The sequence below is a fragment of the Vicia villosa genome, linkage group LG1, assembly GCF_029867415.1.
Source record: "Vicia villosa cultivar HV-30 ecotype Madison, WI linkage group LG1, Vvil1.0, whole genome shotgun sequence".
Classification (NCBI taxonomy): Eukaryota; Viridiplantae; Streptophyta; class Magnoliopsida; order Fabales; family Fabaceae; genus Vicia; species Vicia villosa.
The window spans coordinates 75,102,213-75,119,339 of record NC_081180.1 but is presented as its reverse complement, the minus strand read 5'-3'; the positions used below and the strand labels follow the sequence as shown (position 1 = coordinate 75,119,339).

The 17,127-nt window shown below is 37.2% G+C and overlaps 1 protein-coding gene across 3 annotated transcripts; it reads left to right on the top strand.

The window, feature by feature from the left end:
* The first annotated feature begins 471 nt into the window (after positions 1–471).
* Positions 472–8,112, top strand: LOC131642451 (protein RNA-directed DNA methylation 3). 3 transcript variants are annotated; one of them, XM_058912697.1, is made up of 19 exons: positions 472–804; positions 994–1,253; positions 1,371–1,526; positions 1,645–1,803; positions 1,891–1,974; positions 2,525–2,589; positions 2,668–2,997; positions 3,143–3,194; positions 3,283–3,438; positions 3,537–3,686; positions 3,776–3,878; positions 3,974–4,123; positions 4,228–4,282; positions 4,391–4,458; positions 4,625–4,841; positions 5,341–5,377; positions 5,506–6,955; positions 6,986–7,555; positions 7,732–8,112. In XM_058912697.1, exons 1-19 carry the CDS (start codon positions 606–608, stop codon positions 7,791–7,793), a joined length of 4,323 nt encoding a protein of 1,440 aa, XP_058768680.1. In that variant the 5' UTR covers positions 472–605; the 3' UTR covers positions 7,794–8,112. The 3 variants fall into 3 exon arrangements, with proteins under 3 accessions (XP_058768680.1, XP_058768688.1, XP_058768676.1); XM_058912705.1 differs by having other exon boundaries at positions 4,658–4,841; positions 5,506–7,555; XM_058912693.1 differs by having other exon boundaries at positions 5,506–7,555.
* The last annotated feature ends 9,015 nt before the right edge of the window (positions 8,113–17,127 follow it).

Genomic DNA, 17,127 nt, shown 5'->3' with positions numbered 1-17,127 from the left:
AACTTTTGATTTTCTGAAAAATGAAGAAGGAGAAGAAGGAGAGTCTAGCGAGCTTTAAATATGCTCACCTAGTTCGGAGGTGCGTCTTCGAATTAATTATTTGAATTTTAAAAAACAGTGTATCCGGAGATGTATCTCTGAACACACTCTACAAAATCCTTCGAAGATACATCTCCAAATTAACCTATGATTAAAATGAAAATTTGGTGCGTTCGAAAATGTATCTCTTAAAATACGAGACATTTTAGAAATTTCGCCCAAAATTTGGGAGAAAGAGCAAGAGTGCAATGAGAAATTGTTTTTTTTTTTTGATATTTTTTTTATACCAAATACAATATACAACTTATAACACCCAATTGACATTATGGGCCGGGCTTGATTCTTTGGAAAACACTCAAGGCCCAAGGGATGCATTGCCACTGTACTTCCAAGCCACGTTGACCATTTTTTCTCTCTAACAAACTAAAATTCATTTCCATTTTCTTTCCATACACAACAAATGCGTTTCTAAGTTATCGCTCTTCACACTTTTCACACTCACTCCCTCACTCCTCATTCTCACTCTCTCTCTGCATGCAATTCCCGTTGATCCCATTTCGCCGGAAATGACGAACAAGGGCAAAGCAAATGCTAAGGGTAAAGCTCCCGCCGGCAAAGATTCTGACGGGAAACGCAAGCGCGGTTACGACGACGACAAAACCGGCGGCCTCAAGAGGAAGAATCGAGGAGTCGATCAGTTCTTCGAAGAAGAAGCAGATGACATCGACGACAGCGAAGAGAGTGACTCCATTGATTTAAGCGATGGTAACACGATCGTACTTCCTTCTCATTTTCTCTTTCGTTTTCTTCAATTTTTACCGAGAAATGTTAGGGTTTCACTTACATTTTGTTGTTTCACTCCGTTGTTCGTTACGATCACGTTTCTTCTGATTTTATGGTTCACGATTTTCATTTTTCATGATTGAATTTCTATTTGAAACTTTTGGTGTGTAGATTCTTATGAAGATGAATTTGAGACTTTGTCAACGAGGAATGTGTCAGATAAGGGTCAGAGTAGCTACCCATCTGTCCCCAAACAGGAGCTTGTGGATGAAGAAGAATATGATAGACTGATGGAAGAACGAGTTAATTCTAGGTTTTTCACTTTTGCTGGTGACGGTGATGATGAGTTTGAGGATAAACCAATGGACCAGAGTTCTTTGCATCATGCTCTTAAGGAATCTATTCCAACCATATGGAAAGTTAAATGCACTGTATGCTATCTGAAACTGGACTTTTAGTGATTATGTTAACCTTAGTTTCAAGCTTTAGGTTTGTTATATTTTAAGTGCTTCTTCGTTTCATCGTTTAATAAGCTCTGTTTACCACAGGTTGGGCGTGAGAGGCTTTCAGCTATCTGTTTGATGCAGAAGTTTGTTCACCTGAAATCACTTGATACTAAATTGCAGATAATATCTGCCTTTGCTGTAGATCACATGAAAGGCTATGTATACATTGAAGCTGAAAGGCAATGTGATATAAATGAGGTAGATTCAGTACTGGTGATTTTGATTGGTTTATAGATAATTAGATATAGATTATCATTTGAGAAAGGTTTCTGTTGCTAGTTAAGTATGTTTTTATGGGTTACAAATATCATTTCAGGCATGTAAAGGGATTACTGGTATTTATGCTACTCGGGTGCAACCTGTTCCGAGAAATGAAGTTTTTCATTTATTCTCTGTTAAAATTAAAAAACCTGAAATTTCTGAGGGCATGTGGGCTCGCGTTAAAGCTGGTAATTACAAGGGGGACTTAGCACAGGTATTGCATGAGTAATGATGTTGAGTTTTCATTGCTATCCAACTCGTGAAATGCTTATTCCTTTTATCTATTATTTTATATTGCCAGGTTGTAGCGGTGAATAATACACGCAAAAAAGTTACTGTGAAGCTGATTCCAAGAATAGACCTACAAGCTCTGGCTGCCAAATTTGTAATCTACCTTCACATGATTTTCTCTGCTTTTTCCTTTCTATTTACTGAAGTTCAACTGTTAGCTTTGACTATTCCTGTTTCCGTTCAGGAAAGTAAGATTAGAGACTGGTATATGGAAGGTCATGATGGATCATGTCAAAATCACATCTACTCGAGTTTTGCAACTTGAATCTTTTTCCAATCCCTTGAATATTTATTTTTATTTGATTCTTTCAATCTGATGTGTCATGGAAATTATTGTAAGATGCATAGTAGATTGAGGAAACTGCTACAATTGGGGTTGGACTTGTAACTTGACTCAATGGAAAATTATTCCTTGTTTTTTTTTTTTTTTAAATATTTTAATTACATTGGTTTGTAAAACCTGGGAGGGAATCTAACTGTTACCCGGTCACCGTGAATTTAAGGCGGAATTGTATTGTGGGTTGTGTCCCGGAGTGATGCAAATTCCCATTTCCACATACTACTCTTTTGACTTTGTTGTTCTTGTCCTATGGTTGTTAACATAGACAAGACACTTGTTGTTGAATATTTTCTCATTTCTGTAGGGTGGAGGATGTCGCCAAAAAAACTCGGTACCAGCTCCAAGATTAATCAGCTCCAGTGAACTTGAGTAATATTGCATATTCTCATACTTAATTTTTATTTTTTGGATTGTTTGTCTGATGGTTATTTTTCAATGGTTCTGCAGGGAATTCCGACCTCTGATCCAAATTAGACGCGACCAGGACACAGGCAAGGTTTTTCAGGTTCTTGATGGCTTGCTCCTCAAAGATGGATATGTATATAAGAAAGTATCTCCAGATTCATTAAGTTTTTGGGGTGTTGTTCCCACTGAGGAGGAGCAATTAAAGTTCGGGTCTTCTGAAAACAATGAATCAAATGATATGGATTGGCTTTCTAATATTTATGGCGACACAAAGAAAAAGCGGGTAATAACAGCTGACAAGGGCGATGGCAAAGGAGAGGGCTCATCAGGTTCAGGAAAAGATTTTGAATTATTTGCTCTCGTGTGTTTTCGGTAAGTTTTGCTTAAACTTAGCATTCATGATATTGTACAAACTCTCTTTCTCACTCACACACGCACACACATGCCGATGCAGTTGCACACATGCACATCCTGCAGATGGATGATTTTAATGTCTGACAGAGCTTTTCCATTGCAGCAAAAAGGACTTTGGTGTGATAATAAGCACTGATAAAGATGGTACTTACAAGGTAATATTCAGTTTATGCAGTGTCATTTTTATAAGCTTTCTGGTGCCTTTTTTTATAGTTATATTATAGCTTTTCCGATCTGTTGTAGATTCTAAAAGAGAGTTCAGAAGGACCTGCTGCTGTAACTGTTGAACGAACCGAAATAAAAAGTGCGCTGTGTGATCTTAAACTTAGTGCCCAAGACCTGCACAATAAGACTATAATTGTTAATGATAACGTTAAGGTTCTGGAAGGTCCATCCCAGGTATGATGCTTGTTTCTGAATGGGTTTTTGTTGGTTGTGGTATTTTTGAATATCTTCACACCTTTTGATATTTTCAAAACTATTATTTTATTTTGTAGGGTAAACAAGGTGTGGTTAGGCATATCTATCGAGGGATTGTTTTTGTGTATGATGGAAATGAGGAAGAAAATGGTGGTTACTTCACAGCTAAAGCTATTATGTGTGAGAAAGTCAAGCTTGCTGTTGGTGATTTCAGTGGAACTGGAAAGGTCTAATATCTTTTCTAGTACCTGCTTGGATAGAAACACTGAGAACTTGTGTTGAGTTTTGATTTTTTTACTCATTGATCTATACTCAGGATGGTGAACCAGGTCCTTTAGTCTTTGATGATCAACCATCATCGCCAAGGTCACCACTGTCACCGAAAAAGCCATGGCAAGCAAGAGAAAGTGATCGCGAGTGTATGCAAAGATGCCCTTCTCCTAGACATGTCTTTTAGATGTGGACACAGTACACATGTTACTAATTTTTCTCAATGTAATAATTGTGCATGCAGTTAACCGTGGGGACAGTGACAGCTTGTTTGCTATTGGCCAGACCTTGAGAATTAGGATAGGTCCTTTGAAGGGATACCTCTGCCGTGTCACTGGCATACGTCGCTCTGATGTTACTGTGAAACTAGATTCTCAACAAAAGTTTCTTACAGGTATGCTGATGCTGGTCTCACTCTCGATTCTTTGAATATCAGATTCTTTGAATATCAGATCACCATCATCTGTGACAATTTCCATGAACTTTGTTTTCATTCAGTTAAATCTGAGCACCTTTCTGTGGTTCAAGGGAAGAGTACCGCAGTGTCAACAAGGTATTTATGAGATTGGCGTGAAATGTGATTGCCGGAACTTCTTACTGTTACTGTTTGTTTTGTCTGTTTGTGAGCATTGTTCTGAGTTCTTTATGTTTCTTATATTAGTGATGATCCAGATTCGAGTTCACTGAAGCCATTTGATTTGCTGGGTGGCGCTGAAGGCGGCTCTGGAGGTGGGAATCCTTTTTTCTCAAATTTATTGGCATCTCCTAGTCCTTCAACAAGAATAACATTGTCCATATAAAACAGTCTTTAATTAACATGCATGACAGTTTCCTTTGCTGTGCTCTATTTGCCATTGATTTTTTTGTTGAGATTTACATCTTTTCAATTGGAAAGGTTGGATGAATAGTAATGCGGGAACGTCCACAGGAGGCTGTGGATGGAATGCTGGTGAAACCTCCACTGGAGGTGGTGGTTGGAATGCTGGACAAACCTCCACTGGAGGCGATGGTTGGAATGCTGGACAAACCTCCACTGGAGGCGGTGGTTGGAATGCTGGACAAACCTCCACTGGAGGTGGTGGATGGAATGCTGGAGAAACGTCAGCTGAAAGGTATGCATATTGCATTGTGATGGGTAGTTAGTTACTCTGATTTCATAGTGATGGCTAATTATTCTTGATGGCTTCTATCTTCAAAAGGAAGGTTCACATAATATCAGAAAATTGTTCATTAATCATGAAAACAATGTTGTATATGGTGAATGGTAGTTTATAGTGGATGGCCAAAACTTTGCCATATAAAATTGGGATGGCAACATACGGCACCACCATGGTAGGTGGCGTTTCACAAAATCCGCCTCACCTTTCCGCTATGGCTGCAATGTAACAACACTTCTTCTGATACAGAAAAGAACACAGTCTTCATGAATAGTCTCTAATTGATATATGAAGAAATTATAGTGTATATTTGTACAATAGCATTCTTGTTTAAAAAACACTGTCATGATAATTGTTTTTGCTAGGACAGTCTTTTGTTCTTATTTTACTTTTTAGTTTGCATTTTATTGCTCTGTTTTTTGTCCCCTCGTGTCTTACGGTATTGTTTTTGCAGGAGTGCATGGTCTAACCCTTCAGCTCCGAGTTCTGTGGTATGCCGTACTGTAGTCCAAAAATACTCGATACACTTTTATTCCCCCTTTGCCTCTTTTCTGTCTCCCTCAAGGGTTTTGTTTGTTATTTTTCTGCATTTGTAAATATATTTTTGTTGTTGTTGCAGCCAGGATCTACCTCGGATCCCCCCAGCTCTCAGGGTAATGCAGAAGATAACGGCTGGGGCGCTAAAAGTACTTCAACTCCAAAGCCCTCATGGGGTGTTACAGAGAACACCACAGTCACATCTGAGCCTGATCAGTCTGGTGGCTGGGGAATAGGTGGAGGCAGTTCGGGTCAGGCAGAGCTTAACGACAATCAGAATACTTCCTGGGGCACTAAGAGTACTTCAACACCAAAGCCCTCATGGGGTGCTACAGTGAACACTGGAACCACGTCTGAGCCAGATCAATCTAGTGGATGGGGAAAAGGTGGAGGCAGCTCGGGTCAGGCAGAGCTTAACGACAGTCAGAATACTTCCTGGGGCACTAAAAGCACTTCAACTCCGAAGCCCTCATGGGGTGCTGCAGTGAACACTGGAACCACATCTGAGCCAGATCAATCTGGTGCATGGGGAAAAGGTGGAGGCAGCTCGGGTCAGGCAGAGCTTAATGACAATCAGAATACTTCCTGGGGCACTAAAAGTACTTCAGCTCCGAAGCCCTCATGGGGTGCTGCAGTGAACACTGGAACCACATCTGAGCCAGATCAATCTGGTGGATGGGGAAAAAGTGGAGGCAGCGCGGGTCAGGCAGAGCTTAATGACAATCAGAATACTTCCTGGGGCACTAAAAGTACTTCAGCTCCGAAGCCCTCATGGGGTGCTGCAGTGAACACTGGAACCACATCTGAGCCAGATCAATCTGGTGGATGGGGAAAAAGTGGAGGCAGTTCAGTTCAGGCACAGCTTAACGACAATCAGAATTCTGGTCATTCTTCCTGGGGCACTAAAAGCACTTCAACTTCGAAGCCCTCGTGGGGTGCTGCAGTGAACACTGGAACCACATCTGAGCCAGATCAATCTAGTGGATGGGGAAAAGGTGGAGGCAGCTCGGGTCAGGCAGAGCTTAATGACAATCAGAATACTTCCTGGGGCAATAAAAGTACTTCAACTCCGAAGCCCTCATGGGGTGCTGCAGTGAACACAGGAGTCCCATCTGAGCCTGATCAGTCTGGTGGCTGGGGTAAAGGTGGAGGCAGTTCGGGTCAGGCAGAGCTTAACGACAATCAGAATACTGCCTGGGGCACTAAAAGTACTTCAACTCTGAAGCCCTCGTGGGGTGCTGCAGTGAACACTGGAACCACATCTGAGTCGGATCAATCTGGTGGATGGGGCAAGAAAAGCGAATGGAACTCAGGAAACAGTGGAAGCCAAGCTTCAGATGTGAACAAAAGTAAATGGAATTCTGATCCCCAATCTCAAGATTCAAATTGGGGAAAGAAAAGCAACTGGAATTCTAGTTCTGGTGGTGCAAGTGAAGGCACTAATTGGAGAAGCAATGAAGGTCCAAATGAAACTTCTGAAGACGGAGGTGGGGGGAGGGGAGGTTACCGTGGTAGAGGTGGCTCTGATAGAGGTGGCTCTGATAGAGGTGGCTCTGATAGAGGTGGCTTTAGAGGTAGAGGGTTTCGGGGTAGAGGAGAACGTGGGGGCTTTGGTGGTAGAGGTAGATCAGATAATGAAGGTTTTGGTGGTAGAGACAGAGGATTCGGAGGAGGCAGAGGCCGTGGAAGGAATGACCAACCTGGTGCTTGGAACAATAGCCGCGATTCCGGCGAGGATGGATCCTCCGGCTGGAAGAATAATAGTGGGTCTGGGGCTTGGAACCAGAATAGTGGTGACAAGAAGGATGGAGGGAGCTGGAGCCATGATAATGCAGATAAGGAGCGTTCAAGTAATGCTGGAGGTGGAAGTAATAAGCCGTGGCAGAGCTGGACTTCAGCAAGTGGTGGAGCTAGCAGTGGTTGGAACAGTGATGGGCCAGGACAGGGGACAGAGGATAAAGGCGGTGCTGGCTGGGCAAAGGGAACGGATTCTGGTGCTGGCTGGGCAAAGGGAACTGATTCCGGTGCTGGCTGGGCAAAGGGAACTGATTCTAGTGCTGGCTGGGCAAAGGGAACCGAGTCTGCTCCAGATAAGGGTCAATCGTCTAGTTGGAATGATTCTGCAGCAAATGGTAAGGAATTGTCCTCTCTAGTATACATCCATTTTGATAAGCTTGAGATATTTTCAAATGAAAAAAAGATTATGGGCATGCAAGGAATGTTTATTTATTTAATGTGAATCAGAAAACAAGTATCTAATTTTGTATATAACAAACTCACTTAAACTTGTGACTGATGTATTATGTAGGTGGTGCTGCAGGTTCGTGGGGGGGCAAGAAAAATGACAATGGTAGCAAAGGTGGATGGTAATTACTTTCTAGAACATGCTAAACGAACCAAAGTAAATCAAGCTCCGTAGTTTCTTGCTGATTTCAACCATTTTTGTAAATACACAAATCTTTCTGCTGGAACTTGATGCCCATTATGGCAACTTTAAATTATCGTAAACAGATATGATGAATGACTAACCCTTTCTGCTATGTTTTGCAATGAATGTTCGATGGAATTTGGTGTGCAGTTGTGTTACTGCATTTTTTGAGGGTTTGTGAAATACTTTGTTCTCTTGTGTATGTATTGACTTGCGTTGTTGTTTTTTCCATCTGGTGAAAAGTATATTGTTGCTTATTTATTGACAGTGGTGCTTATAGTCTCTTATTTCACATCTGTGATGAAATTATCATATGATTACGGAATGGGTTGATCATATGGTAATTCTCTAGCACATTTTCTTGGTTGAGTTTTGCACAATGGGCTTGAACAAGCTATAGTTGGTTAGTTGGTATGATAATCAATCATATCATAGGATATGAAAGAATCTATTTTTACACATAAATTGTCCAAGTACATTTGCACTTTTTTTGGGAAGCAAAGAGGCCTAACAGCCAAAAAAGAAACAAAAATCCTATGGAAAAATCTGTTAGGAGAGGTCTATCTTCTAAATAATTCCGGCTTTATCATATAAGATTAGTTGCAAAAAAAAAAAAATACTCTGGTACTAAAAAAAATCACGAAGAGAAGTGGATGTGTGTTTTGTCCGCAATAATATGCGGTCTTGCTATTGAGGGATATTGGAAAAAGTTGTGATGATGAAAAGGTTTTCACAGCATTTAGACTTCTATGCACATAAGCGTATTCTCACTGGTATTTTTCCTTTTTGCCCTAGTTGGTTCTTCACTGCATTTAGACTTTGTGGTTGGCGGCTCATAACTGCATCCTTATTGAGCAGGTTGGGAGTGGGTATTTAGCCTTCTTGCCCTAGTTATGGGAAGGAGAATGTTAAATATCGTTTTGTGCAGGCAACTAAGGCATGCTCTGCCTCGTCTAATATGTCAATCTACTTTTATGATAGTGTGTTGGTGAAATAAATCAAATCTTTGGGGTTGCCTATAAGACCATTTAATCCTGGACATGTTATTCTGATTCCTGTACATGTTAGGATAAGGAGCTATAGCCTACATTTGATTGATGAAATCCCGATGCCTGTGGTGCTCTTTTTCGTAACTAGGACATGCACTGGATCTAAGGATACATGAAAATTGATTTGTGTGGCACCTTGGATGCAGAGATTTGGGACCTGTACTTTACCTTAGATATGGCTTGGGGAGACCATATCGGACCGGATATCAAATTAGTGAGGGTACTAGATTATTGGTTTATTGGTTGAACACTGGGTCACTGGAGGAACCATATGATTAAACTTGGTTAAACTAGATAATTCGGTTGAATAAAATTAAACTGGGTTAAACTAGATAGTTCGGTTGAATAAACTGGTCGTTGTAACAAAATTATATAGGTATAAAAGCCCGTCAAACCGGATGATTCAGTCTCTACAGAATATAACTAGCGTTTAATTTTTTTAAAAATATCATATTATAAATAAATTCACAAGTTCATAATTTAAATTTAAATTTTAAACATAGCTATCACACATAATAAAATAATACAAAATTACAATGTATAATTGCAAACAAAGTTTAATCGCAATATAATCTAATTAAATAATTTATAACAAAATAGTTTTATTGTTTACTAAACTTAATTTCAAGAAAGGAAAAATTGTTTCAATGTTGCGATCTCCTTCAATATCAAAATCATCGGTAACAAAATCAACCGTATATGCAATTTTTTTAGTTTTAATTCTTCATTAAAATAATCAAAACAACGTCGTTTTAATTTTTTAAAATAAAAAAATGCACTTAAACTGCCGGATCATAAAAATCGCCGCCTTTCCCGATTTTTACAGTTTACACCGGTTTTGACCGGTTCACACCAGTTTAATGAAATTTCTGATCCAGATATTGAACCAGACCGGTTACCTGGCCGGTTTCCGGTTGGACCGGTCTAATCGATCGGTCCGATCCAATTTTTAAAACACTGAAACCTTTCGGCATGGTTCTCAATTTGGAGAGGCATATATGCAATCTTCTAGCATTAGGTTAGCAATTTCAATAAACTTGGTGAGAGTGAAATATATCTGCAAATTGGCTTGCGAACTTTAGTCTCTCTAGGAATTCTCTCAGATGTATTGTGGTGGAGACTTTCTACTAACTACCATTATTTACTTTTGGATGATTTATCTTGTGCTTGTGTGTCTAGGATGGTCTTTTTAGGCGCTTAACTCTTGTTATCTTATGCGTTTAGGCCATCTTTTGTATAAAAAAAACTTAATAAGCTATAGCTTGACAATCAATAAAAGCCTAATGAAAAGTACAAATGTGATGAAAGTCCAAAGCAAGCATTTCAAAAACAAGTTGTATTTTATCGGAAGGAATTGAAAGTGTCAAAACAATTTACCTCCCTAGATGACTACTATGGAAACATCCTTAGCTCAAAGTTATATTCTCAACATCAGTACTGTACAAGAACTTAGTGTTTTCGAAGTCAAAATATGTGCTTCAAAAGTAAACCAAACTTAGTGTTTCGAAGTCAAAATATGTGCTTCAAAAGTAAATCTAACATGGATCCAGAAGCTTACCTAGCAGAGAGAGGAAGCTCAAAAATTCAAGCAAGCTAAAACACACTACAATATCATTGTGATAAGTTAAACAAGAACACATTTTTCTATACATTTATTTTTGTGATTAAAATAAAGTGAATCATAATCGTTACATTGGAGGTCCACGAGCGCATGTGTAGAAATCATTACAGGGAGGGATCTAACCTTAGTCGAATAAATCTACTACTCTCTCCGTCCTACAATGAGTGACCCATTTGGAATAAAATGATTTCCCAAAATGAATGAGCCATTTCAATTTCCAATACATTTTTTCCAATTCTACCCTCTAATTAATAAAAGTTTCACCATTTCCAATACATGATAAGGGTATTATAGTAAAAACTCTGTTCTCTCTCTTACTTTTATACACTTTTCTTAATTTGTGTGAAATGGTGGACTGAATCACTCATTGTGGGTCGGAGGGAGTACATTACAAAACATTACTTGACAAGCATACATTTAGATTGCAAGGGAATTATACAAAAATGTGTCAAGTTCCAAAGATTCTTCCATCAATCACATCAATTGCCCGAAATGCTATATGAGACCATGATGTCATGGGATGGACATCCTTAGGCCTTTCCCACCTACATAAAATCATCTAAAATACATCCTTAGGCCTTTCGCACCTACATAAAATCATCTAAAATTCATAGTTGTTACCAATCATCATATTTAAATGGATGAAAGTCAAAAGGTCAAGCTTTTATCCATAATCATTAAAGAAGTTACGTGGAAGTTTGTTTTGGAAGAATGTTGTCTATGTGGATCTATGTGACGTGTAGGTATAAATGTTACTTCCCCCGTCTCATAATAAGTGTCTCATTTATATTTTTTTTATGTCTCAAAATATATTTATCTTTAAAATACCAATACATTTAATATTTTTCCTACTATTGTACTCCTATTTATTAACTTTTATGTTTTTCAAGTACTCCACTACCTATAATAAATAAGAGTATTTTAGTAAATGATATTAATTTTATCATTAAAACTAACACATTTAATCATTTAATTAAAAACACACAAAGTTCAAATAAGACACTTATTATGAGACGAAGGGAGTAAATAGTTTTAATTATGACAATTGTAAAGAAACTTTTAAAGATGATAATCCTAAGCAGTGTTTTAAAAATCGGACCGAACATCAAACCGGTGAGGGTATTGGGTCACTGGTTTATTGATCGAACCACTGGGTCACTGGTCGAACCACATGACTAAACCAGATAACTCGGTGTAATAGACCGGTCGTTATAACAAAATCATATAGGTATAAAACATGTCAAACCGGATGATTTAGTCTCTATAACATATAACTAGCATTTAAATTTTTTGAAATATCATATCTTAATTAAATTTACAAGTTCATAATTTAAATTCAAATTTTAAACATAGATATCACACATAATAAAATAGTATAAAATTATAAAGTAGAACTGCAAACAAACTTTAAACGCAACATAATCTACTTAAATAATATATACTTAAATAATTTATAACCAAATAATTTCATTGTCTACTAAATTTGATTTAAAGGAAGGAAAATTGTTTAAATGTTGGGATCTCCTTCTTCAATATCAAAACCATGTGCAACAAAGTCAACCGTCCGCAACATCTTTATTTTTATTTTTTATTTAAGTTCTTTTATTTTTATTTCTTTTATTTTTTATTTTTATTTTTCATTAAAATAATCAAAATCGCGTTGTTTTAATTTTTTTAATAATTTTTTTGTTAAAATGCAATTAAACCACCGGTTCATGAAAACCGCCGGTTTTAGCGGTTTACACCAGTTTTGACCGGTTCACACCGGTTCAATGACATATCTGATCCAGTAATTGAACCAGACCGGTTACTTGGCCGATTCCCGGTTCGACCGGTCCGACCGGCCGGTCCGGTTTTTAAAACACTGATCCTAAGTCAAATGGTTTTTGGTGTTGATAGTTCTCTTCAAAAAATTCTTGTGACAACTGTCTAAGAGGGAGTTGAATGAAACTATCCTGTAAGTTTCTAATGATGAAACTCGATTGAGAAGAAGACATATCAATCCTCATTAGTTAGATGATTCAAAGTTCAAATTGAAGTGATAATCAACATAGAATCAAGCGGAGAAACTTTAAGTTTGAAAGTGAGAAAAAGTGAAAACACGTCTGGTCTTACGCTTAACGTCTAAGCTTGATTAGTTTAAATTGTAAAAGGACAAAAGTAAGTCTTAAAGTACTAAGGCAACACACACACACACACGATTTTCAAACTTCTTTTGATTTCATTAAAAATCTCAAAATCAATTCAAGCATGTATGGAATTGATTAAGAATTGTTTCTAATCAATTAGGAAAGCTAACTCACAACCTAATTGATTAAGGACTTGGTATGATCGATTAAATGAATGGAAAACACATTCTAGTCCATTAGAAAAATCCATTAATCGATTAAAGCATATATCCGTTTTAGGACAATCTCAAGAGAAAACTCTTGAGGATAGGAGTAAGCCTAATAGTTAGGTCAAACCTGTATAAATCTCTGACTTAATCTTTCTACCTTTTTTTTATATTATTTTCTTTCTGTTGCACATCTCTTATTCTTTAGCTTCTATATACCTTTCCTCAGTTATCTATGTGTTTTTTATATCTTCTAATATAAATGTTTTAAAAAAATCAAAGTCTTTCAAATCAATTACGAATTCACTCCCCTTTTATGTTTGGAGTCACGCGGTTAACACTCTACATACATTGTCTATAATACTCGATCATCATATAGAATATGAATTAAGTAACAAATTAAATGTTCCAATATTTTTGTATCAACCTCAACATCAAACTGTAGTTTGCCTCGCATAACACCCATAAACAAACAAACAAGTTGTATCAGCTAACATGATAATCCCTAACAAATTAAGAAACCAATAAGATCCAGATAAATGAGAATGAAAATAAGACCCCCTTGGAGTATTGTAGCAATATCACACTACACCAACTCCTTAACACATGAAACAACTTTTAAATTAGTCTTTAGATCTATTGCGTTGATACTAGAAGACCTTAGATCAACACCAATATGATAAGGCATGTCAAGTTAGCCCACACCAGAACCAAAAATGAAAAAAATTCTTGTCATATTTAATGAGGTTAGAGATCTAACAAACATAAATGATTCTACGAAAAACATGTTTAACACAAAAGTTTAACCGACAAGCTCTTAAAAATAATACCTAGTGTTATGAAAGATTGACGAGGTAAGAAAAGAAAGGCAAGATGGAAAGCTAGCTTCTAACTGAGAAATTCCTATAAGATTAGTTCCATACTTGGTAAATGAATATATTGACTAGAACACCTAGCTGAAAAATTTATTCTAGGTTATGAAAAGTCACACACCTTAAACTTTACTTGAACTAAATTCATGTAATAGAGTGTTGTATATTTTTGACATAATTAGTCACGAAGTCCCTTAACTTAATTTAATAATTCACTTTATTCCCTTATCTAAAAATATTACATGTTATTTTCTTAAAAACACTTTTGTTAGTCTAATTGGTCCTTTCCGTTAGATTTTGTAAAAAAAAATGTTAACTTATACAGACATGACATGACAACAAGGCAATTGGTCAAAATATGAGTTAACATATGTATTAAAAAACTAATTTATTATTTAAACTACATGGGTTTAGTTTCCGGAGGTTAACAACCCTTGTAAATAGTTAATAATGTGTAAAAATACTTTCTCCGTCAACTTTATATAGCCCTTTAATAAGTGTCCCATAGGTAGAAATATTAGGTGGCAAACCCTTATTTTGCAGATCCTCAAAAAGCATGAAAGCTCCTTTAAGCCCTAAAAAACACATTAATAAGAGAACTGTATCTATTTTGACTGAGGGATGAGTCGTCTCTTCTTATTAACCATATAAAAGAAATTGCTTCCTCTAGCCTCCCCATCTTACAAAACCTATTCTAGATAACGTCACAAGAAATCATATTTGGCGAGCACTCTTTTTATTTCATAACATTAAACAACATAAGTGCCTCATCTACATTATTCGTGTGATATAAACCATAAAGAATAGAGGTGGTCGATACAACACTAGGAACAATACTAACTTTCTTCATTTCATCAAGCATCTCACGTGCACCCTTAATGTTACCACTTTTACAAAACCCATCAATCAACATGTTGAAGGATAGAAAAACACTTAGAAAGGGGGGGATTGAATAAGTGTGACTTTAAATCTTGGACGATAAAAATAAATTGCACAATTATTTTTATCCTGGTTCGCTGTTAACGAAGCTACTCCAGTCCACCCCCGCAGAGATGATTTACCTCAACTGAGGATTTAATCCACTAATCGCACGGATTACAATGGTTTTCCACTTAGTCCGCAACTAAGTCTTCCAGAGTCTTCTGATCACAACCTGATCACTCCAGGAACAACTGCTTAGTTCACTCCTAAGACTTTTCTAGAGTCTACTGATCAACACGATCACTCTAGGCTTAGTTCACTCCTAAGACTTTCTGCTCAGCCAACTGCTAAGACTTCCTAGAGTATACTGATCAACCGATCACTCTAGTTCCTTACAACTTAATGTAATCTATTCAAGAGTTTACAAGTGCTTCTTAAAAGCGATAATCACAACTGTGATATTTCTCTTACAGTTTAAGCTTAATCTCACTAAAATATTACAACAGCAATGTAGTGAGCTTTGATGAAGATGAAGATTCTGAGCTTTGATTTGAACAGCGTTTCAGCAAGTTAATTTGAATTGTATTGGTGCGAAATCGTTAACCTTGCTTCTCATCAGAACTTCATATTTATAGGCGTTGAGAAGATGACCGTTGAATGCATTTAATGCTTTGCGTGTTCCGTACAGCTTCGCATTTAATGTTATACGCTTTTGTCAACTACCTCGAGCCTTGTTCACGCTGTGTCTACTGACGTAGCCTTTAGTAGCTTTAACGTTCCTTTTGTCAGTCAGCGTAGTCTGCCACGTGTACTTCCTTCTGATCTGATGTTTGTGAATACGACGTTTGAATATCATCAGAGTCAAACAGCTTGGTGCATAGCATCTTCTGATCTTCTGACCTTGAAGTGCTTCTGAGCGTGATACCATCTTCTGATCTTCAGTGCTTCTGATCTCATGTTCTTCTGATGCTTCCATAGACCCATGTTCTGATTCTGCTTCGACCATCTTCTGATGTCTTGCCAGACCATGTTCTGATGTTGCATGCTGAACCATTTGAGACACAACTTCTGAGCGCTGAATCATGCGTACTCTTTATATATTTCCTGAAAGGGAAATTGCATTGGATTAGAGTACCATATTATCTTAAGCAAAATTCATATTATTGTTATCATCAAAACTAAGATAATTGATAAGAACAAATCTTGTTCTAACAATCTCCCCCTTTTTGATGATGACAAAAACATATATAAATGATATGAATTTGCGATCAGAAAGAGTAGACGGCAAAAAGACAAATTACACAGCTATAGCATAAGCATATGAATATGTCTCCCCCTGAGATTAACAATCTCCCCCTGAGATAAATAATCTCCCCCTGAAATAAATACTCGAAGAACTTTGATAAAAGACTTCCCTGATTATTTCGGTAGAGACGATCATATAAGCTTCTGCCTTCAGAGAATTCATAGCTTCTGACTTCTGCTTCCATTGGACAGCTTCAGAACTTGAATTTCTTTAGATCCTTAGAACACTCACAGCTTCTGATTCCTGCTTCCATCGTGGACAGCTTCAGAACTTGAATTTCTTTGATCTTCAGAACATTCACAGCTTCTGACTTCTGCTTCCATTCAGGACAGCTTCAGAACTTGAATTACTGGATCTTTTAGGACATTCACATCTTCTGATTTCTGCTTCCCTCGGATAGCTTCAGAACTTTGAATGTCTACCAACATCACTTCATGCTAGATTTGTATCAGAACATTGTTGAATGTACCAGAGCATCATCAAAGCATCTCTACATCCTGAAATGTTACAGAACAAAAACTAAACGACAAAATTCAGCATGAACGAGTTAGAACATAAAATGTATATTCAAATACATGATATGTATCAGAGCCAAATGTATCAGAGCATTTAGGCTAAAAACGTGTATCAGAGCAAATAATGTATCAGAGCCATAACATTATATGTATCAAAGCAAATAGAATTTTGTCAGAACAGGATAGACAAAGATATTCAAATTCTATTATCAGTGCTTCTGATTCATTCTTCTTTCTTGCTTCTGATCTCTGAAGCTTGATAGCACTCAGCTTGCTTCAGTTTCCAAGAGCTTATTCCTTTTACAGAATAACGCTTCTTATGGTTTTGCTTCTAGTGTTTGCTTTGAAGATTCTCTTCACTTTTCTGTACCTGCAAAACACTTAAACCATATAGAACTTGCAGTTCTTGTTAGTGAATGTGTGGGAGCCTTTACCCAGCAACTGATAGATTTAATCAAATCATTTATCATTTATCTTCTCCCCCTTTTTGTCATAACATCAAAAAGAATGTTTAAAAAGATTCAGATGCAAAAGACAAAAGAAAACACAGGAATGTAAAAGCACAAAGAAACTTTTTCATTGATAAGCAAAAGGTTTACAAGAGGTTCCTATGTTTAACAAGATGAGAAACATTCCTAGCAAATACAAAAAAGGATT